Source organism: Pezoporus occidentalis, unplaced genomic scaffold (assembly GCF_034315485.1).
Source record: "Pezoporus occidentalis ecotype Australia unplaced genomic scaffold, CSIRO_AGI_Poc_V1 ctg183, whole genome shotgun sequence".
In the NCBI taxonomy this organism is placed as follows: Eukaryota; Metazoa; Chordata; class Aves; order Psittaciformes; family Psittacidae; genus Pezoporus; species Pezoporus occidentalis.
Window position 1 is genome coordinate 632251 of NW_026913673.1, and position 22851 is coordinate 655101.

The following is a 22851-nucleotide window of genomic DNA, read 5'->3' on the forward strand; positions in this document are numbered from 1 at the left end:
CTGCAGAGGCAGATACTTTGTGCTGGCAACTTGAGCATGTGAATGTGGCCTGATAGAGTGGAGCCTGGGACGGAACCAGCAGACATTAAGCAGACTTGCTGCATGGATTAATTTTGTTGCTGGTTTGTTCCTCAACTGACCATGGTTTAGCTGGGAGTCAGTGGATTAGAAAGGAATAAATGTGGATGTGGTTATCTCCGCAGTGCGAGAGGTTAATGGTGTCCTCCAGGAGATCAGCGTGTGTAACTCGTGTCTTACAGTGAGACATGCACCAAAGAGCTCCTCATCCCAAGGGACCCTCTCCATCCCGTCCGGTGGTTAGGTCAGATCGCACTGGAGTCACGAGGAGGGATGTGTGGTACTTGCAGCCTGCCTGAGTGGGTGCTTTAGGACATGTTCCATTGCTGGCTGCTTAGTCCTTGCACTGTTCAGTGTGTAGTGAGTCCTGCTCTTAATGATCTCTGCTCCGTCTTCCCAAAACCCAGCACTCCACAGTCCTCAGCGCAGGCAGAATTCCTGCTGTAGCCAGTGGCCACTTCCATGGGCAGGATGAGGATGGTGCCTGCTGGGGGCTGCCCTGGAACGCTCTGGAAGTGCTGCCCATGCAGAGGAGGAGGCTGGGCTGAGCAGGCACTCACCTCCCTGTGCTGCGTCTTCCTTTGGGCCATGATCCGCCATGGGAAAACCTGCTCCGTAGCCTGCCTGGAGTGCTGCCAGCAGGACTTGGGCCTGGTTGTGGACTCGGAGGACGGTGCTGGAGGTGTTCAGGAGCTCCCCGGTTCCATAGCACCCGTGCTGTGGTTGAACTGTGCTGGAGGCAGGGTGATTCCTCCAAGCAGAGGTCAGACGTGGCTGAGAACTGCATCAGATTCAGTCATAAAGCCCTGGGTGCTCCCAAGTTAACACTTTCCTTTTTCCCTTGCATCCTTGAGTGTTCCTGGCACCGTTTCCACAGCAGAGCGGACAAACCTGTAAGGATTCCTTATCCTTGAACCACACTGAACCAGGGTTGTTTCACTGGGTGGTGGCACTCTGGGATGGCAGCATCATCTCCTTGTACTCGCAGGTGCTTTCCTGAGGACGTTGTGTTCTGTGTGCCGGTACCTTGGAGATCAGCGTTCGGGACCAGGACAGTTGCTGCTCATCAGAAACTCTTGAACACTGAGTATTTGCAACAGGATCATCTCCCTTCGTAGGAGAGCCGCGTGGCTTTGCCTCCTGCAGCAGCTTTAGGATGGGGAGGAAGCATCTTTCTGCCTTCTTCACTCTTCCAACTGACAACACCATCGTGGAGGCGGGAGGTTTCTGGTCAAGAGTGGCTGAGCTCATTGAAGGAGAGAAGCCCTGGATTGGGAAGTGGGGCTCGGCACACGAGCATTGGCCGAGGGCCCCTCCATGCCCCCATGTCCCACACTGACAGGACCTGCAGGGTCAGCCCATGTGGGTTGGTCCAGCTCTTCTAAAGCAGTTTTGCAACAATAGCTCACTTTGTGTGTTGAAAACTCTGCTCCCACCTCAACCCCGTTGGCTTCTTATTCCTGTATCTTCTTCTGCCATAGCCAGGCACAGAGCTGCTCTGTTTTCCACAATCCTTTTTACAGGATGAAGAGAGGAGTTCCCCTTTGCAGGCAAATGAGCTTCCAGGTGGATTATTTAATGGCCTTGGCTGTAAGGATGCTGCTGACCTCATCTTCTGCTCCCTTGTGGTTTAAAGGTACCAGTGTCACTGCCCTGCTCATGTCCATGTTCCACATCTTTGCCAGTTTCTCTCCCTGAGGAGTTCTGTGATGCTGTCTTGTCCAAACTCCTACCTTGAACACATCTTGTCCTGCTTGGCCAGCCCTCAGCTGGTTTGGATGTCTTGGGTCCCCCTGTTCTCTTCCGCCTTTTCCGTGGCCACCAGAAGTGTTTCCTTGGGGATTTTCTGTTTTAAGCAAACTTCTCTGTTCTGTGGGGAAGGAGCCAAGTGCAGCTCTTCCGTGCCCACGTCTGTCACTGCTGCTCAGAACTTCAGCTTTACACTGACGCTCATGTTCAGTACTGTATAACAAGGGGCACTTTACAAATGTCTCCTCCTTTGACATGTTTTCCCTATGGAGAAAGCTATATATATAAATACATATATATGTACACTTTGGGATTCACAAGATCTAATTTGTCCCAAAAAATCAATAAATACAAAGTTTACAAGAAATCTTTCCTGTTGAACAGTGTCAGCTGTCGGTAACCACGCCACATTGCTGGTAGATGGGTTTCTATGGAGCAGGTTCAGGAAGATGCTCCTGTCCCATCAGGGCTGTCTCCGTGGCTGCAGTTAGTGGAGGTGCTCCCCCTAGGTCCTTCTCTCCGTGCTTCCTGACCTCGCAGCCTCCGTGCTCCTGAGCTTTGTGTCGCGCTGCCGACAGCTCCATCAGCTCCATCAGCTTGAACCTTCCTCCAGCAGCACCGTGTGTGCGTGGAACGGACCCAGCACATCCCTGGGAGTGATCCCCGCGCAGCGACGGGTGCAGGGGACGATGCCCTCGTGCTTCCAGAGCCAGGTTTTGACCAAACCCCCGTCTCGTGTGGTGGTGTTTGATGGAGAGGCCCCCGTGGGAAGGACTCGTGGCTTTGTCTGAAGGGCGTTGAGCAGTGAGGGGAGGGGATGAGAGCGCGGGGAGGAGTGGGGCTGTGCTTGGCTGGACCAGGAGGAGGAAGGAGCCCCATTGCTCAGCCTGGGCTCCCGGGTCACTGTGGGCTCAGACAGGAGAAGGTCGGTGGCCAAGGGGAGGTTCCGATGCCCGTGGTGCTGCCGGGGTTCCCGCTGTCCCCAGCGGGTCCCAGGGTCCCTGCACAGCCCCGTGGTGAGCAGGTCCCTGCTCTGCCCACCCGGGGGCTGTGTGCGGGGTGGGGGACACCGGGAGAGTGGGGCTGGAGCCAAACCAGTGCCATGGGGGCTCTGCACGTGTGTGCGTGGTGGTGCTGGGGTTAGATGGTGGGTATCAGGCAAGGAGGGCTCAGGTCTGAGCTGGGTTTGTGGTGGGGCACAGAGCTGGATGGGGCGATGCCCTCCTGCTCTTCTAGAGCTGTGCAGAGTCAGTTCGTGCGGGTGGGGATTCCCTGCATCCCACTGGAGCTGTGTGTGTCCAGGCTGCTGCTGGGGGTAAGTTTGTCTCTTTTTTTTTCTTTGTTTTAATTAAAAGTGGCCTTCTCTGACAAAAGAGCAAACAAAATCTTGTGCAATGCCTTTGGTGGTTTAGGTGGAGCTCAGGCTCTTGCTGCTCATGGTGGTCCCTGTGCACGCCTCTTGATGCACGTGTAGAAGTTCGCTGCAAGGCTGTCTCGTGTCTGGTGTCCGTGCGTTGCCTGTGTCTGCTCTGGACGCGTTTCACCCTGAGCGCTGATTGCATGAACCAGAAATCCCAGTGTGGCCGTGGTGCGAGGGGCGCGGGTTGGATTCCTCACCCACCCCGCAGGGGTCATGGGCTGCTTCTGCTGCAGGTGAGGATGAGACCCATCAGTTCGCACCCTCCTTGCGCGGTGGCAGGGACTTGAGTGTGCTGGGGCCCTCCCTGGCTGCTGGCGCCTCCTCTGCGCTCGTGTTCTCATGGTGGGCACCGGCTGCGGTGCTGCTCCGGGCCGGGCACCGGGACCCTATGGGCAGTGCCCGCGATGCCAACGGCAGCACAGCCCGGTGGTGCCCAGAGCCCAGTGCCCGGCCCTTGCCCACGCACCGGAACCGTGCGGTCCCGGGGGGGTGTCTGGGCTGTGCTCAGAGCGCTCTTTGCATCCACCCAGTGATTTGCCTGCATCCGGTCAAGCACCAGCCGAGGCATCGCTGGGTGAGGAGTGTGGTGGGAGCGGGTCCCCCCCATGGCTCTCGCTGCCGGGAGCCCCCCGTCCTGGCTAAAAGCGTTTGCAGTAGGGATGTTTGGAGATGCTGGTTGTAAGGTCACGGATTGCCTCAGTGGTGAGGATGTGGCACTGACCGAAACACCCCAGCCTACGCTGTAAAGATTTTGATGTGTTTGGGTACATCTGCTCTGTGAAAAAAAAACCACTAATTTTGTACATACTGTGTTTTTACTATTCAGCTGTACTGTACTGGCTCTTCATGCTCCAGAGTTTAGGTATCCAACATGAATAATACCTATGTAATAAGCACTTGCCTGAAGTAAATACAAAACTGAAATAAACATGCACTGAAAGCTGAACCAGGAGTCTGCATCTTCCTCCCTGTGCTCTGCATGCAGCTCCTTCGCTCTCACTGTGACTTCCTCCGCTCTCCCTCCAGCCCTGTTACCGACCACCAGGTCGGGAGGACCCTAAGGACTGATGGGAACTCGGGTGTTGGATGCGGTGCTTGTGCCCTGCTCATGGTGCTCAGGTGAGGCTCCCCCCGCCCCAGGATGGTGCTGGTGTCACCCCTGCGGCACCAGCCCCTCTTGGGTCCTTCCTCCATGGTGGACGCGCTGGGAGGGGGGTCACAGGGCCCTCCCCTGTACGATGAGGAGCTGGACACGGAGCCTGGCCCAGCCTTCACCTAACTCAGTCTAAATGCTCTCTCCTGCAGGTGCTGGAGCTGAGTCCCAGCGTCTCCCGGTGTCCGTGCCTCCGGAACGTGGCCGCAGAGCCCGGTAAGAGTTTGGGCAGCTCCAACCTCTGGGGTGGCAGCAGGGCTCCTGTGCAGGGTGGGGGGGGCTGAGTACTGTGAGCATCCTCTGGGCACTGGTGAGGGCTTCAAAGCCACCACGGCTGCACCCGGGAAGGGTTTTGGGGTGTTGGGCTCCCCCCGTGTCCAGGTTAGTGCTGGAGCAGGGCAGTGGCTGCAGCTTGTACCAGTTCATCCTCAGCTTGCTCCCACAGGCCCCCCCCCCGGTCCCCCAGATCTCAGTTAAACCCATTTGAGTTGAAGCTCTGTGCCTGCTCCTTCCCCGGGGCTGAGGCAGCCACAGGCCAGGCCTCTGAGGATGCACAGCTTCAGCCTGCCCTTGAGTCCCCCAGGGGCCACGTGCAGGGCGCTGGTGATGACCCGCTTGGTAGAGCAGCCCCTGCCCTGGCTGCGTGTTGCAGTCTCTTCCCAGCCAGCCCCAGCCTTGGGACTCCCTGTGCCGTCCCTGGAACTGCCTTGGAGGGAGAGGAACCACTTCCACCGAGCACCATGGGATGCTGCGACCATAAAGGATTTATTCATGTGTTACATTAAACATAACTAAGGGAGCAGCGAAGAGCAGAGCCTGCCCCCAACAGAAATAAATAATACACACCATTGAGAGGTACAGCTGGACAGAAAGCTGTAACAAATACAGTGCAGTTCACAGGGATCCCTTTGCTGTGGGGTAACCAGAGCTGGCTCGCACATTCCCACCGCGGGGAAGCAGGGCAGGGCTCTCTGTCACATCCCCTCCTGGGGCTCTGGCGGTTGGAGGGTGCCTCACTTGTGTCATTTAACAAACCCCATCTCACTTTCCAGACAGACACAACTCGAAGCGCATTGGAGCCCTCGCAGCAGCCAGGATCCGGCCCCCTGCACAGGCTGACCCTGTCAGAGCCAGGATGATCCCAGCCAGAGCATCCCTCGTTCCCAACACAGGCACTGGAGCTTATCCTGACTCTTTACCCCCTGCAGCTCCCACTGTTGGGATTCCAGCACTGCTGGGAAGGGGATTCCCTTCCCAAAGCCACCTGCGCAGCACCACAGGGGCTCATCCTTCCCACTCCTGTTCCCTGATCCCGGAGAACTGCAGGCTCAGCCTGGAGGCTGCTCCAGCCACGTGGAGCATCAGGTTTGATGTTTGGTTTTCTCCCTCAGGGCTTTGAGCCTGGGCTCAGGGGGTTTGGCAGGGGTTGGCCGTTCTGGCCCTTTCAAGGTGCCTTCAAGCCAAACCATTTTGTGAGCAGGACAAGCCCAGTGCTGCGTTCTCTGCGGGGCTCAGTGGCAGGCACCTGTGTCCCGTCTGCTCCCCAGGAGAAAAGAAAACGCATGAAAAACCCCAGAAGAGCAGAAACACAAAGATTCAAATTCCCCCCCTAAATCGCTGAGGTTCCAAGGGCAGGGCTGGGGACTTTGGGATACTTGAAGTGCTTCCCCTGGTTTCCTGGGGGCACAGGGTGCGAGCCCCGTGAGCTCCGCAGCTGACCTGGAAACTCCACGCACCCAGGCACAGCAAACAGCAGATTGGTGATGGCTGATGCGGGGTGAGGGGGTGCTGGGACAGCACCAGGCCTGCAGGTACCTGACGGGCACCTCTGCTCTCTCTGCAGGCCACGGCCGCTGCTGCGGGCTGCGTGTGGCCAGGCAGGGGATGGAGCAGCACAGAAGGTCCACGGGGCGTGGGGATGCTCTGCAGACCAGCACCTGCTGCAGCAGCAGGGCCGGATCCTGTGCAACGCTTCCACGCTTCATCAGCAGGAGCAGGGAGCGCCCGGGTGGTGGTGGCAGAGCCCAAGGGAAGTTCCTCCAGGAAAGCTCTGCAGAGCAGGGGGAGGTGGAGAGCAGCACACGAGGCGTCCCCTGGAGGGGGCCAGGCTCTGCTCTGGTCTAAGGTAGGGTCTGAGCTTCGTGTGCTCTGCACAGACACCAGGAGTGTGGGAGCTGCTGCCACGAGCAGGGACGCAGCCGTTCTGGGTGCTGAGCTGGGCAGGTACCGTCCTCTGGGGACAGGCACAGAGGGAGGTTGCAAAGCAAAATGAAGGCGAGTGTAGGCCATGGAGAGTCAACAGCGTGAATGAGGCAGCAGAGGCTGGGTGATGATTTTAGCTTATGGTGCCACATCTGCACTGCTTGTGTTAACCATGTTATGTAGTTAAGGCCATTCTCCAGCTGGTACCCTTACTTTAATTGCTGCTAAATACTCTGCTAAATACAAAGCCAACTGTTTTAGCAGCAGGAGCTCATACACATTCTCTTCCCTGTTCAAGACATAGACAACGAGTCCACCAAGCGCTCCTCCAAGGACCCAAGTGCAACACTTGAGTGATGCTGGATCCAGCCATACCCCCCAGAAGGTTCTGGCACAGCACCCAACGTGCATCCAGGCTTTAAAGGTGCAGTAAGTCAAAATACAAATGTTGTAGTATGTCAGATCCCCCCTTTTTGTATCCCAAATGTGGACAGGCGGTCTTACAGAGGGGAGCAAGAGAATGCAAAAAGATCTTGTCTAGAAATACAAAGTGAGTGTAACGGGGAGCTATCAAACACGAACCTTGTCTGGTGGAGGAAAGTTCTGGCTTTACAAGTCCGTTACAAAGCTCTTTGATATCTGTTACATTACATGGAAGATGCAGTTAAAACCCCATTTTGCAGTTGCAGTGCAAGAAGTGCTCTGTCCCACAGCTCCCAGTGAGGCCCACGGTGACAGCCTGCTCCTTGTCACTTGTTTTCTATCAGTGTCTGCACTTTGTAGACCAGGTCTCTGGCTATCCTCAGGATTTCCTCAGCATTGTGGTGCTCTGCCATTTCTGAAAGACACAGACAAACACTCTTAAATGCCAGCAGCACCGATACATGCCCTGGAATTGATGCTGAGGTACCATTAGCATGAATTCCTTACTTTGTGTGATGTTAGCAGCAGCCCAAAAGCAGTGCAGGGGGTTAGGTTTGGCACATTAAAATATAGAGTAACGAATGAGTCTCCTGGTGCTGTAGGCCCTGACATCAAGATCTAACACTTCTGGTGTCAATTCTTGTGTTGCAGAGATCCCTGTGACCCTGGCATGCTGGGACTGCACCTCGTGTGCCTGTGAGCAGCCCTCTGGGGGTCTCAACCTGTGAAGCTGAACCCATCCGGATCCTGGTAGCTCTCCCAGCAGGAACTGCTGCTGGAGTGTCGGGGATGCAGGTGGTACGTACTGTTGGAAGGGCTTTCTGTACATGGAGGGATGTGCCCACGTGGTTCCACATCTGCACTCTGCAGCTTGGTCAGATCAGAGAGCAGCTCTGGGCTGCCTCAGACCCTCAGTTCATTCAGCTTAGGCAGGGACTGGGTTTGCTGGTTGGGTTTTTTGAGGGAACGTTCATGTACAGCTTTGCAATAAGGGGCTGAGGCAAAACCAGAACCAAATCTGGGGCTTCTGCAGCTGAAGGCCACAGCATTGGTCATGGGGGGAGTTACTGTCCTTACACACAATTGTTTCCAAACCTTTTAAATACCCAGTCAGATGTTTGGGAACCATGTGAAAGGCTGGGCCCTTCATGTACGTGAAGGGGTGAGAGATTCAGAGCTTAAAATGACCAGGGGCTTGTCATGAGAGCAAGAACATGGCTCAAGTGCAGACAGTCCGAGTGAGGGAGAAGGAACAAACTCTCATCACTTGCTTTTTATCAAAACAGCTCTCTTAAAGCCTCTTACCATTAAAGAACTTGATGATATCGGTGAAGTCCATGTTGTTATCACGGATAATCTCTCGATAAACTTCCACAAGTGCTAAGGCAATGAAAAGGACAAAATGTTCTGAAGAGATGTGCTTTGCTGCCCAAATAACTTCCCACACTGTAAATACATCCTCGTACAACAATTCTGAATGGGAATAAACATTACAAGAGCAGCTGATTATTCACATTGACCATTTCCCCTTCTCTAACTAACGTCTTACAGGCCTTACAGACAGGCATGAATAGTACTTGATGATTCCTTTTCCTCTCCCCCAGCCAACTCCTGTCACTACTTGTGCAAGTCTGGCAACAGAATTGGGTTTCAAGGAAAACTGAGAAAGGATCCAGGTGTGATGGTGCAAACTCAACCCCAGGAAGATGCCTGAAGTGCAGTAAGACGTGAGAGCAGCACAGGTAGGCCCACTGGTTCTAGGGATAGCAGATGTGTGTAACTGGGCCTACACACGCCACAATTCAGATATGGCACATGGAAGCTTCATTTTCTTGAACAATACAGGCTCATCTTCTGCCCAGTCTGTGACAATGAGGCTTGGAGGTTGGGATGTAGGGAACAGGCCATGCTCCGTAAAGGAGAAGGGGGAGGGTTTACTATTCAGTTAAGAGTGACAGTCACTCCCCTCCATCAGATAGTTGCTTATAATAAATATCTGATGGCTGTGTATCATCTCCCTCTCTCACCTTGTGCTTTAGGGTACTTGAGAGGGCTGTTGGGTTTGATTCTTGCAGGTGAGTCCCTAATTCCAAGGAGCTGCTGACTTTGCCTGGCAGCAAGATGGGTCCTCGATTACAAGGAGCAGCTTCTGTTGGAGTGGGTGCAGGTGAGTGTGCTTGTGCAGGGCTCCTGAAATCCTGGAGTGCTCCCACAGTCTATAAAACACCTCACTCAGCAAAGTACAACAGGTCTTGAGCTACTGCTCCTTGTTATGAAATGGATTAGAAAGGAGGTGGCAAAGCTTACAAGGGAGCATGATCAACTTGGGATCACCTACTTGAGCAAACAGGCATTTGCACTGAGCAGAAACCTGGCTCCAACCCCGTTATCAGGAATTTACAACACCCTTTTCTAAGCTTTGACTTCATTCCAGTGCCAGTTTGTCTCTGAAAGTTCCCTTAACGTTCCTGTCTACAGTCTCTCCTCTGTCCCTAGCTGCTACTCACCAGCCAGACATTTAGACCAACACACAGAACTGTTCACAGTTTTGCACAACCCTAAGCTACAGGCAGAGAACATTATTACCTCTTTTAAAGTCAAGCAGGAACCAGCGATAGCAGAAGTAAAAGTGAGTGTAATCTCCATTCTGGTGCATCAGTTCAAAAAGCTCCGAGTCTAGAATCTAAAATGCAAAACCATCACTGTCAGTACCTGGTCTGAGGTGGCAGCCAGGGTCAGAGGTGGTGGAGGCTGCTCTTTATCCCCATTCCTGTTAGTGCAGCTCTTGGCACAGATACATCCTTTTACATTGTGTTTGCAAAATGCCTGTGATGGGGGTGCCCTCACACAGGCTGATGGGTGAAGAGTTATGCTCTGCAGTTACGAGGTGACAACAGTCACTCCTGATGTGATTTTAAAGGTCCAAACAGTGAGTTACAAATCCTACTGACTTCTAACAAGTGGCAAATAGTTGAATTTGCTGGAAGAGAGACAGGAGCTGGACTGAGCCATACGCAGCAGTCACTGCACTGTGTAGCTGCTGTACTGGAGGCAGATGTTTGGGGTTGGTTTTGGTTGTCAGAGTAAGATGCACTGAGCTGCTGTAATACACGCTCTTCACTGTGACAGCAAATGCTGTCCCCTGACTGGCAGGAATCAGCTGGGGGCTGCATGAAACAATTCTTGTCCTGCCCAGCTCTCAGGCAGCAGATGACAAGGAGCCATTGGAGTTCCTGCCCTTCATGGTGGCATCAGGCTCATGCTGAGCCTCTGCCACAGCCCCATCTTCCAAAGAAGATTTAAAAGGACTTGCCTGGATCAGGGACCGCATGTTGGCGAAGTGCGTGTCCATAGCACCTCCATTGGGGAAGTTCTGGCTCATCCTCTTCATCAGGTGGCTGAAGCAGCTGTAAGCCAGCTGATCTGCAGGCACAACACAAAACAGTGCTGCCAATTGTGAGACTTCCCTGAGCCAAACATCAACCTGCAGGGCCGGGAAAACCAGGGTTTTCCCCTTTGCTCTTCCCTAATCCCATCACCATGGATTCAGATGTAACAGAAGATGGTACCTGACTCGGGGCCATTTTTACTAGTGGTGGTTCAGAAGAACCCACCTTGCAGTTACTTTTCAGTGTTAGCAACTGCCACAACGCAGCCGCTTTGAAATCTAATGGAATTTCATCTGGAGCCTGTGAGTGAGCAGGGAATGCCCACGACACTGGTGTTAGCCCTTTCAGCAGGTTTGATTCTGCTGGGGAGCTGGCCCTGGTTAACTCCTATAGCTGCTTGTGACCCAGCATTTCTAAGGACAGACCTCCCTAAAGAGACAAATAATGTAACACAATAAACCCCTTCCTACCGTTGTCAAGGATAACCATCAAAGGAGCCAGGAGGTCACACATGCCTTGGACATAACCGACTTCTAGGTGCTCCCAAACATAACTGCACAAAGAAAACACAGGAGATAACAGGATTAAAAATCCTCTTGCTGCATGGTGGCCCCAAAAATGTGTCTTGCACCTAAAACACAACTCCTGTTGGAAGCTTTTAAGTGTCTTGTTCTGGATGCTAGAAAAGATAAAGCTAGAAGCCCACAGAGAGCTGCAACAATTCAAATCTTCCAACGTGCCAGTATAAAATGACAAGTATTCCTGTTGCTTTATGCTTGTTTGGTTGGTTTGTTCCCCAGAAGATTTCTAAAGGCTTTGTAACCAACCCACGATGAAGACAGAGCAGCATGTGGGACAGGAAGAGCTCCTGGAATATGACTCCTGCTGAAGGCTCTTCATGTGTTGTGAAGGAACAAAAGGCTGTGATCAGTTCTCTACTCCCAGGATGCATTCATCTGGACTTTTTCTCCCTCTGTTCCTCAACAGCTAAATAACAAAGTCTGATTTGATTGTGTGCAATCACATCTCAAGCAGCTGTTGAATGTGTGGCTCTGAGAACTTTCTGGCCCTTCCCATTCCAGGGTATTCCACAGCCTGCATTGGTTTCTGCTTGGATGGAGAGAACCAGGCCCTGCACACAGGGCTCACTTAGCAGTAGTCTGGGAAAACCCAGCTGCAACAGCAGCCTATGGGGAAAAGCCCTGAGTTTTAGAGGGGTGGGGTTGGGGTTTTTTGGCTTTTGTTCCCCCCCCAGGCTCCTCCTTCCTGCAGAGTTCTTTAGTTCATTGCTGAGAACTCTTACACAGACTCTTCTTGCCTGTCATAGTTTATGGACTGTGACAGGGCTGTGGAGAGCAGTTCCCTTCCCAAGCTGCCCTACCTGCACATGACATTTCGGAGTTTCTCCAGGTTATCAGCAGTAAAATACCAGTAATTCCGGTCACACCTCTGGACATCTTTGTCAATTCGGTGCAAATTTAAGGCAACAGTGTCCAATAGCTCTATCTGGAAGAGAAGGGTTTTAGTTAGATCTGCTGCCATTAGAGCATGCCAGGATTTGTGCAGATTCCTCTCAGAATCAACACAGAAATGGTACAATTAAACCCTGGGCACACAAGAACACTGAAATAGTTGATTACTGTCAAGAATCCCAAGTACAATGCACACTCCCTGGTAAATGTTCCAAGCCTGTGCTGTTTCCAAAGGGCTCTTTCCAGTTGAACGACTTCAGCAGAGAGAGGCCAAAACCTCAACTACAAATCTGTTGACAGCAACACTAATGGGTGGTGGAGCTCTGAATCTAGATTTAGATTGTGGCTCCATTTGATTCAATGTGGGGTTTAGCTTGAATTAAATGACACCGAAATCCTACATGTGCTGTGTCACCCCCAGCCCATGGACAGCTTTAGCTGCTAGAACTGTACCTCCCACTCAAAAAAAGACCCAAGTTTTTCTTGCTGTCCTACTTCCAATCTAGCTCTGAATCCAGATGAAGAGATTTGGATGCAAAACTCCTCAGCTCTGGTCCCACCACCTGCAGTTCTAGTTTGGGATTGTCTCATTCCATCCTATCTGACAACGTACGAGTCCGTGCTGGAAAAGCAGTGCTTTACTGAGGTAGCGACCTACTGTGTAGGATGCAGCGCAGACAGAAGCCACGTCCATTAAATAGTCCCCGTGGGAACACAGCTGCTCTTCTGCTGCAGAGCCCTGCGGCTGCAGCACAACTGCCTTGGCCTTGTGCAGCCGCGGTGCCTCTGGGTCGGTCCTTTCCCCGTCAGCGCCCGCTTCTTCCTCAGCCCCCTCTTCAAAGGAGCCGCTCTGCCCGTCCTCGATGCTGGACAGGATGCCCGAGGCCACCGAGTAGTTCCTGGAGGACGGGAGCCCCGAGTCGGGGGAGTCGAACTCCACAGCCTGGGGCTCTGCAGCGGCTGCTGCTGCCGGGGTGAAGCGGGCGTCCTCCTGCCCCTTGCAGTCCCGCTCCATGGAGTCCGGCTCATCCACAGAGATAAAGACCTGGGGGTGGGCAGGGGAGGGGAGAGGAGAGGAGTGGGGATGGGGAGAATGCATTCATGTAGCAAACAAACGCCCCTCCAGCCGTGGGAATCGGCAGTGAAGCAGATCACTGATGAGTAGAGCTTCCCTGCATGCAAACAGTTGAGAGCTCCTCACTCTGTCTTTACACTGGGGCTATCAGTCTAAAACTATTAAATACCAATTCATGATCTCATATCCATTTCCTGTGATGATGTCTCCCCTTTCATAATCTTCAATTAGAAATGCCTTGGAATGCTGTGAAGCTTCCCTGCTGCGACAGCAACACTAAAAGCACCTGGTCATTGCAATGACAGTTCAGTCTGCCCTTCTGCTTAGCATCTTACCTTAGATTGACAAAGGTCCCCTCTCCCAAAATAAAATCCCCCCCCCCAAGCTGACAATCAGGAACATGACAGAATCAAAAGTATGCTTTAATAGTAGTGAGCTTCTGCTCTATGCTGGATTTGAATAAAGGACCTATAATAAGGAGATCTAGAAAACTATTTCTCTACTGACAGAGGGATCTTCTATAGTAAGTGATTCTTAAAGCCTCTTAGGAAGGTCCTGCTTAAAACCAGCTATAGACTACCCCAAATACAGAGCTCTGAGCTCTAGCGTAGGCACTACAGCTTCCCATTCTGTACAGGACTCAAGTAGCTCCAGACTGATGGAGCTGTGCTAATGTCAGTGTCTGTGTCCCTGTGCAGATGCCAACCCTCCCGCCCTGCCCGCACCGTACGGGTGAGAGGAAGGAGTACCTACATCATTGCTGATGGTGGAGTCCCTGTGAATGAGCCTCTGGACATGGCTGTCGATGCTGCTGCCTGAGGAAAACTTTGCCAGCGTGGCAGAATGGGATTCCTTCTCTCGCTGCTTCACAACGACCTCGCAGGCTTTCCACTCTGCCATGACCTTCTGGTAGCGGAGAGCGATGTCTTCATCCACCTGCACACAGACAGCCACTGAAATGGGGGTCTCCTTGAAAACCAGCACGAACAGCGAGTGGAAGGCAGGAGGGAGAGGAGTGAAGGAGGTGTAATGTTCCAAACTGAAAGCCTGAGGGATCCTGATGCCCTCTTGTGCAGCACTGACTGGAAGGCGCAGTGCCTGGAGCAGTAAGATGTGTATTTAGTGCAGGGAATAAACTATCACTGCAGTTGCCAGTAAAGATTCATGTGTGCATGTTGTGGCATCAACAGCACTTTGCACAGGAAAGAACAGGAGGTGTCCCTGCCTTTCATGTGAAACCCCCTGTAAGAAGTCAGATGCAGTCTAATGGAGCCATTGCCACTCTGACCACATTATTCCTAATTCCATTACACCTCTTTCCCTAATCCTTCTCTGTTCCAACCATACCATAGCCCTTGCAATGAACTGCAGGTCACAGCTTTACAGACATCAGCCTGTACAGAGTTAGCTGCTGGAAGAACCTCCTGAACAGTGGAATTCCCAGCTCACACAGCCCATGCCCATATCCAAGCACTCTGGTTCCCATAGTAATAGAACAGACTTTTGCCACTCCTGGCTTCCTTTGTTGAAAGACAGACACAGAACCCCCCCTCCTTCAGCTATTAAGCAACATATAATAATGTTCCTACTCTGTTACTTGTCAAGAGTTGAAGAGAAACTGCAACTGTGAGCTGGCTTCAGGCTCTGGGCTTGCTGGCTGGAGCTGCTACCAGAGCATTCATGCTAGGAGCTGCAGGCTATTTGTCACTTGAGGTAGCTGTCGAGTCATAAATCATGAAATACAACAGTTAGTGGAAGGCTGGAGGACGGCCACGTTTGGGAATGATACTGATGGATGACTGCGAAAATACCATCAGAAGGCAAGGATGATAAATCACCCGCGATGGCTGGAACTGAGGACACGGGAAGTCTCCTGTACGTGCAAGTGTTATGACTGGTTTCATGTCATTCATTTAATGGACTCTCACCTTCAGCAGAAAGCTTTAGACTCCAACAGTGCTTTTCTTTGAGCAGTCGGTTATTCCAGTTATTTACTACTGGTGTGCAGAAGGGGGTGAACAGGTATGGGGGCACTTCCCCAGCTGTGTTCAGAACTGGCTAATAAAGATGAGTGTGAGGAAAACCAAGTCCAATTGCTGCAGCAGTGCTTAGTAACAAGAATGCTGCTTGTCAAGTGCTCCCTGTTGGCAAGGTAGCTCATTTTGCCATTGCAAGGCCCTAGCTCAGACTGCCCTTCTGATCTGCAGGTGCTCACAGGGATATGAATTATCCCTTGGAATACAGAATAATTGGGAGCTAGCAAACACCAAGTGTTTTGATATCCTCATCCATTTAATCCAGAACAGGATCAGCTTCTGCATGAACACTACCTCACTGGTAATAACACTAACAGAGCAGCAGATTAATGTGTTAATTATATTTCAAGGCAAACCTCATTACTGCTGTAGACAGTTCAGCAAACATTTGGGTGATTCTTAATGTCATCGTGGAAAGCATCTAGGAGTAAGTTCTGCTGTATCCTCAGCACTCTGCTTAGGAGCACATCCAGTTTCTGCTGGTGAGCACAGCTCAGTGAAGGGATGGCTGGCTGCCACTTTCTGTTTGTTACCAGGCTGCTGTGTTATGGAGGCACTTGCCTGGTAATTATAACAGATGAAAGCACTCAGCAAAGTAAAAAGTTGATGCTGCTCTAAACAGATTAGCAAAGGGAGATGGTGTAACGAAGAGATGGGCAAATTGTGGTTTCATTAATGGGAACTATATCCGTAATGCTGGGTTTCTGACTGTGAAGGAAGGCTGTGACATAACCTAGGCAATTATTCACTGATCAATGTTAGCAGCAACATGGGAGATATTAAGAGCAGTAATGTCTCATCTGAAATTGCACCTTGTGTTTCACAGAGGCACATCTGATTGAAGTCTAGCAAAAGCATAATGAACTCACAAAGCAAAGCCTCCTCTGGGTACTTTTAGCCTCCAGACAGTAACTCCAAGGGCATTTCAGAAGGTACATCTGGGCTGTTCACAGCTCCAGCAGAAGTCTGCACTCACACACGCAGCATCTTACAGACACATTAGTTATTTCAAAGAGCATTCCGAGGTGCAGCTCAGCTGACACACCATGTAACAGAGGGATGCCTCCAATTGCTATCCAAATGCCAGCACTTCCTGGTTTATGGGACAGATTTGTGGAAACAGGATCTGTTCAGGGCAAATGCATGGCACAGGCAGAGCCTGAATGCAGGTTCCTTGTCTTCAGTAAAGAACTCTCTTTCAGTGACTCCCAGCCATGATAACATGATATAATCCCTGTACTAACACGTCACTCATGGTTTCAGTAGCATTTTTTCCCTTAGGAATATTAAACAGTAAGAGAGACTAACACTTGCTGTTCAGAAAACAAACACAATTCAGCCCCCGGAGCGCTGTGCTTACCTGCTCCATTTCCTTTTTGGCCATGCCAAATTTATAGTGACCCAACAGGAATGGCCACACTTCCTTCCGAATCTCGTGCTGCACCCCGCCGTAGTAAACTCTCCTCAGTAATTCCAGTTCCTTGTAATTCTAGAGCATCACAAGAAAGAGATATTGAAGGGAACACATCTTTGTCTTCCTCAGGCATGCTCATATGCACTTAATACCAGGTATAAAGACTGTGAAATGTATGCATGGCACTATATACATTTTGCCACTTGATTCAAGCCTTTAGGGCCCTCGCTCAAATCCAGTCTGATGTGAATTGTCGTGCCATGAGAATAATCTAACTTTTAATACACCAGAGCCATCATGAGATCGGTTGCTTTGATGTTAATTGATATCTTTGCTATCATCAGAGAAGCAACAGATAAAATTGCCTCTAAGAATCAGCTCTCACTAGAAAGAGAAGTGATCCTGTGAGGACAAGAAAACACCGCTAAAACTTCCTGAGGTCCCTTCTGAGGAACACAACGCTCACCACAGCAGTGGACAGGAACTAGCGCAAGGGTCATAAAGCTGTTCTGCTTCTTGCTTACCTTCTTGTCCTTCTGATACTTGCTCCAGACCTCTTTCGTGAGGCCGCCGGCTGCACTGGAGGGTTTGTCGGGTGGGACAATGGTGTGGTTCACGAGGGCAGAGAGGTGCGTGCGCACCGTTGACAAGTGGCGGCAGTAGGCAAGCCCTGTGGTGGGCAGGAGGTCAGCTTTGATAAATGAGCAGTCTGGTATCAGCAGCTCCTTTCTGGAGATGAAGCTGTGACATTTTCAGCCTGCCACTAATGATCCTGTATGACTAAACTTGCTTTGTACCGCGTAAGAATGAAGAATTGAAACGGAGCCAAAGATTAAATGAATCTCACACACACTAGCAAAATGCAAGCAGAGTATTACACTGCAATGTAAAACTACCTGTGTCCTCACTAAGCATCGGTTCACCCATTGCTATGTGCAAAGCCCACAGATAATGGAACTCTGAAGCTCTGAAAATCGAGTCACATCCACCCCGCTGCCCCGAGGTGAGCTGAATCACAGCAATCCATCTGGGGCGGGACTGCTTTCTAAAGCAACCATCACATGGGTTTTAGGTAAGCATATGGATATCACAAGGATGGGACAGAAGAAGCTTCACTTACATCCATAAAAGGCTCTGGAAACTATTTGCCTCTTCATGCTGTCACACAGCATCTTTAATGGAGTTCTGTGGAGACACGTTAACAGGAACACAATGGGTCACGAGGACAGACTGTGAATTTGATGTTGACCCCTATGACCCACACATAGCAGTTCTTTCTCTGCCATGAGATTTAGTTAGCTGAAGGACAATAATAATGACAAATTACACTTCTTAAAGCATTCCCATCAGCATTCTGGTCCAAAACAGATTCACCTGGCACATGTAGCTACAGTGCAGGTGCATGGTAAAGGTCCTTGTCAAATGAGATGAATTGTTGCCCTTCACTGTAATTATCAATGACTTGTTAAAGAAAACACTTCCAGAGCTGAATTATATTAAACTATACAAAAGAACTAGATGCAATTTTTCCACCAAAATGTGACTTAAAAGTGGTTTAATAGGTTCGTTTTAATAAAATTTCTTGCTAACTCCACCTTTTTATGTTAGAAACTACTTGGAAATTGTTACTTTCTGGTGCTGCAACCAATAGAACCTTTTGTGGCATGCACAAGTAAGGCCTCTGCACAACTGCTTACCTGTCATGGATGCAGCTGCAGCAGCTGGGTATGTCATAGGGAGAGCTGCCCGTTGAGCAGGACACACAGGAGGAGCCCTGGCTGCAGTGCTCCAGCTGCCAGGAGAGCAGGTTTGCCCCGAAGCCTTGCATCTCCAGCATTTCACTGTTGTCTGGGGAAAACCAAACAGAACAGCAGCCCATCAACCTGCTTTCCTCTTTCCCTCTCTTCCTGCTGTGCATCCTGCTGGCTTCATGCTTTGCTTCCCAGCAGGCTCTGAACCTTGACTCCATAAAAGGGAGAGCATCCTAAGGAACACAGCCCTTGGCACATCTAAACCAGCTGCATGCTGTGCACAGTCCCACAGAGTCAAACCCTTCACCATTTCCCCCTTTCTTTCTTGCACATCCCAGTTGGTGTTTCAAGAGAACAGAGGAAAGGTGCTGCAGTAACAACTGAACTGGTTCCTGTGTAGTGCTATGGCAATGTTATTTATGGCCAGAAGAGATCATCTAACCCGACCTTGTATTTAATTCAGGTCTCAGAGTTCCTGGAATCAGCCACGTCACTGCTAGTCCAGCTGCAGTGAAACTTTGAGCACAGAAGAAATTAAGTCAGACTGGTTCAGTTCTTTTCAGAAGATGCTTCCTTCCCCCTCAGAACCAGATCCTAAAAGATTTAGCACACGAGGATAGTTCAAGTCCTACTAATGTCAAGGCTATGTTTATAGAAGTAGGATTCTCTGCAGGAAAACGTGATCCAACAGTACAGCGCACCTTCTTGGTTATCCCTGCTCCACCAAACCTACTTCCCTTTTCAACCAGCTTCAGGAAGGCAACCCCAAAAAATCAGCTTGGCTTCAGCTCTCCAACGTCCCCAGCTGGCACTTGAGCTCCTGGGTTTTTGTTTTACAATAAATAACTGGCCTTTCAGCTCACCCATGATTAAAATTAAGGCAAATGCCATAATACTGCATGTCACTAACTTCACATTTGTAAGTAAAATCCAGTCCCCTGGGCCGTGCTTTGAAAACATAACATTTGTTGGGCGGTGGTAGGGGCAATTCCAAACCATCTCATGCATTTTAAATCAAGGTAGCACAAAGCATCTTAGTAGTGCCTATTAGAGAGTGGGCATAGGTGAGGAAGGAGTGGGATAAAATCATCTGGTAACAGAAAAAGCACAGGCTCATGCGGAAGCAGTCATGTGTGTTTCATTCCACAAAACAAAGTGTGATGCAAAAATGCTCTTCACCTTAATTCTTCAGGAAGGAGCTGAATGACCCAGTATTTATTGCAGCTTCTTATTGGGTTCAAATAAAAACCACTGGACAAGCATTTTTAGATCATTATTTTTGGCCTCCTCTCTACAGACAAGAAAAGTGGGTTTTTCAGTTTTAATTTTGTATTGGTTTTTAGAGCACCAAGGTATGAACCCCACAGAACCTAAGGATTCAGATGAAAGGTACCTGAATTAGTGAAGAATTAGAGTGAACAGCATCTTTTATTCAACTGTAGTGGTGTTATCTGGAACTTCAGCGACATGCAGAAGTCGAGCATGTTGCAAGATGTGAAAGCAAATGGCTGGCAAACCTGCCACAACAGTGTTGTCATTATGCAGAAGGGATGCTGCTGGAGAGACAACCGCCAGTCCAGTCTGCTCAGCGGGAATCACTACTCAAACAGCAGGCATACTCTAGCTCTTTAAGGTTAAACAGGCAAAAGCAGGTATCTGACAACCGTTTTAATGGCATAACTCCAAATTTCCATCATCTGACTAAAGACTAAATTGGGTTTCTTATGCTTCAGATCACAGCGTTAGCCCTTTAACACGTGTACGTGGCAGTGTCAGACCTTCCTCCTTTCCATTATCACCCATATCCAGACATCCATTATCACTTAAGACACACGAACTTCCTGGAACAGGATCTTTTTATAAGGGAAGTACTGTGGTTTGGGATTTTCTTTCCATCCATACCTTCCAAAAGCTCTTTATTAACTTGGGCTGGGCTTCATCAGTTCCTAGGGACTACTGCCTTGGAATCAGCATGTGGGCAGCCTACAAGAAGTGAGGAGTACCTCCTTGAACACATGGTCTACAGAGAACTTAAGCACTACACAGAAATGCATGGCAATGACTGTCTCTAGAGTCAGTTCCACCAGACCAAACTAACATCCATTTAGAACCAGAATCACTGCTCTGCTATTTAGAGGTATGAGTTTCTCATCTGGAGTCCCGATACGCTGTGTTTTCCTTAGGAAACAGAAATACCAGAGAAAGCATGATCATGCTAACATAACTAATGAAAAAAACAAGACAAGAGCCAAACTTGGAAGCAGCTTCTCTCCTTCCTACTTCTGCGGATACCAAACTTTTGACAGCTACTTTACAGCCATCTGAACACAGGGAAGATGCTGTTCTTGGTGATACCCTCCTGTTATTAGGAGGAGGCGGAGGCTGCTCTTTGCATTGTAACAGGAGCATGCCAGGTTTGGCACATGTGCTTGAGAGCTATCAAGGCCAGAAGTCTGCTGATACTGAAGCTGTGCAGTAACTGGTAAGTGTAGAGGGGGAGGGACTTCACAGCAACTAATGGAGGGGCTTTGACCTGTCTTCTGCACACCTGCAGTCCAGGCTATGCAGGAGGGGTTTGGCCTGGGGAACAGACTGTTCTGTGCACCATTCAGCTTCCTCCTTGAGAGCACAAGGATTTCTCAGTCTCCAGAACTACATGACTAGATCCTGACTACCTGCTAATACACACGCTTCCTGGGAATACCAACTTAATACATCTGTTGTCAATTGCTTTAGGAAAAGAATTAGATGATGGATTTTTGGAGGGTGGAGAGTCTGATCACCTGAAACCCATCTAGCCTAGGGATGCAAGCAGAGTGAAACCACCTGACCACAGAAAGGTATTGCATCTCCATACAACCCCTCCACACTTCTGCCCTATTTTGTCCTCAGACACACTCCATTTCTGACTTTGCCCAGCACATCACAACTACTGCTGCAATGGTTCACTTCTGATGCTTCCTACACAAGGCAGCTCTCCCCAGCCACTTAAACTGAACACAAAGACCTGTTATACTCCCTCCTCCTCCTCTTGTGAAGACATGCTCTAGTAGCCAGCTTTTGTGAAAGACAGGTGGTTTGTCTGTTCAGCAGCACACATGCTTAGAGGAGAGGGGAGATGCTGTTGTTTCCACTTCCCATAGGCTGGGAGTGCACTCCCAGCCTCTAGGTACTGCCAGCTTCACCTCCAGATCTCACCATGTGAGTGAAATGTTCTTCCTTGTAATAATGCCAACACTGTTGTGTGCATCAGTGGAACGAGCTGCAATAGAGCTCTGGGACACAGAGGGAGGAGGATAAAAACCTTTCATCCTATTAGGAGCTGTGAGGTTCCGAGAGCAGATCATTGATAGCATTGCGTGTAGCTTATCTTCCTCCTCCTCATCATCGTCAACAGAGGTAGAGCGGCTGGCAGCTAAGTGGTGGTAGTTAATAGTTACTGCTCAAAGAAAATAGTGAAAGAGGAGCATAAGAAGAAAGAACTCGATGCTGTGGGAAAGCTCAAAAGGAACATGTTCAGCAAAGACAAATCCTGCCCCTTTCCTGAGGCTCCTGTAAACGGGTATGAAAAACGAGCTTCGTAACAAAGAAAAGCATGCTCCACCAAACACAGGCCAGCTTGTGACTGTGCACAGGCTGCGTCACACATGCCACCTCATGGCAGCAGACAAAGGTCCCGGTGCCAGCCTGCAGTAGGTGAGGACGCTTTTTAGCAACACTCCATGGGAATTCTGGGCTCACCTAGCTTCTCTCCTTCACCATGCCCTATAATGCTGCGGCCCCTTTGCCACTCTGCAGCCCGTGCCAGACGCATCTGGGCAGCAAACGTTCTGTTCCCCCAGCTCTGTCTGCCACTGCAAACATGCAAGGTGCAGGCCTCCTCCTCTGCAAGGCCGAGGCAGGAGCAGCTCGCTCTCTCTGCACTGCACAGGCAGGTCTGGGCTGAATGTGCCCATGGAATCTGCAGTCCCCTTGATTCAGGCAAAGGCAGAACATGCTTTTACTGGTGTGTGCATGAGCTCACCTGTGCAAACCCAGAAGCCCTAATAAAGCGTGGCCACCACTGCGGATCAGTCCCCGGGTAAGGAGGGTTCGGTTGAGATTTCTGCTTTTTCAGTAAGTCCCAATAGGAGCAGCACATCCAATTGCCCTGTAAACTTTAGGATCTGATCTCCTGGGTAATTCTTGCTTCTTTGCCAGGGGACTAAAACTCAAAGAGGCTCAAATGCCTCTTGCATGTAAGGAATTTGTATTCACTGATGACATGAGGTGGTTTGGTGCTTGGGAATCCATTTAGTTTCCTTGGAAGGCCTTTATTTATTCATTGTTTTTGCTTCCAAAGCCAGGAAAACTTAGCCCAGGGAATTCTTGGGGTACTTTAAGAGATGAGTTTATGTTTTTTTTTTTAATAACAACATTATGAGCAAGCAGTGTGGCCAATAAAAATATCCTCCTCGGGAGCAAAGCTGCTCTTGGCTAGCCAAGCAATCCTTTTGCTTTTAGTCTCAGTTTGCAAGCCCAGGGGAGTATTTTGAAACCTTCCTCTGCAAAACACAGAGTAAATATCCTCTAAGATAACGAGTTTCACTGCATTAAGGAAACCTACAATAAGCTGTACCTGCTCATCACAGTTATCACCCAGTGAAATTTTGCAATAGGGTTTTGTTTTCCCCATAACCTGACTTGTCT

General features: G+C 50.2%; 1 protein-coding gene across 6 annotated transcripts in view; it reads right to left on the bottom strand.

Annotated features, from left to right (window-relative positions):
- Positions 1-6794: 6794 nt before the first annotated feature.
- SGSM2 (small G protein signaling modulator 2) overlaps positions 6795-22851 on the bottom strand; it is a 46706-nt gene continuing 30649 nt past the window's right edge. For 2 of the 6 annotated variants that reach the window (XM_062615636.1, XM_062615635.1), the window contains exons 12-24: positions 21467-21601; positions 18109-18259; positions 17532-17596; positions 16936-17081; positions 16358-16486; positions 13715-13897; positions 12545-12931; positions 11796-11920; positions 10885-10967; positions 10339-10448; positions 9612-9708; positions 8331-8498; positions 6795-7440 (exon numbers count right to left, since the gene is read on the bottom strand). In XM_062615636.1, the coding sequence (XP_062471620.1) occupies positions 7352-7440; positions 8331-8498; positions 9612-9708; positions 10339-10448; positions 10885-10967; positions 11796-11920; positions 12545-12931; positions 13715-13897; positions 16358-16486; positions 16936-17081; positions 17532-17596; positions 18109-18259; positions 21467-21601 (1868 nt within the window). In that variant the 3' untranslated portion in view covers positions 6795-7351. The remainder of the gene's footprint in view (positions 7441-8330; positions 8499-9611; positions 9709-10338; positions 10449-10884; positions 10968-11795; positions 11921-12544; positions 12932-13714; positions 13898-16357; positions 16487-16935; positions 17082-17531; positions 17597-18108; positions 18260-21466; positions 21602-22851) is intronic. The other 4 variants (XM_062615641.1, XM_062615640.1, XM_062615639.1 and 1 more) reach the window with 3 other exon arrangements.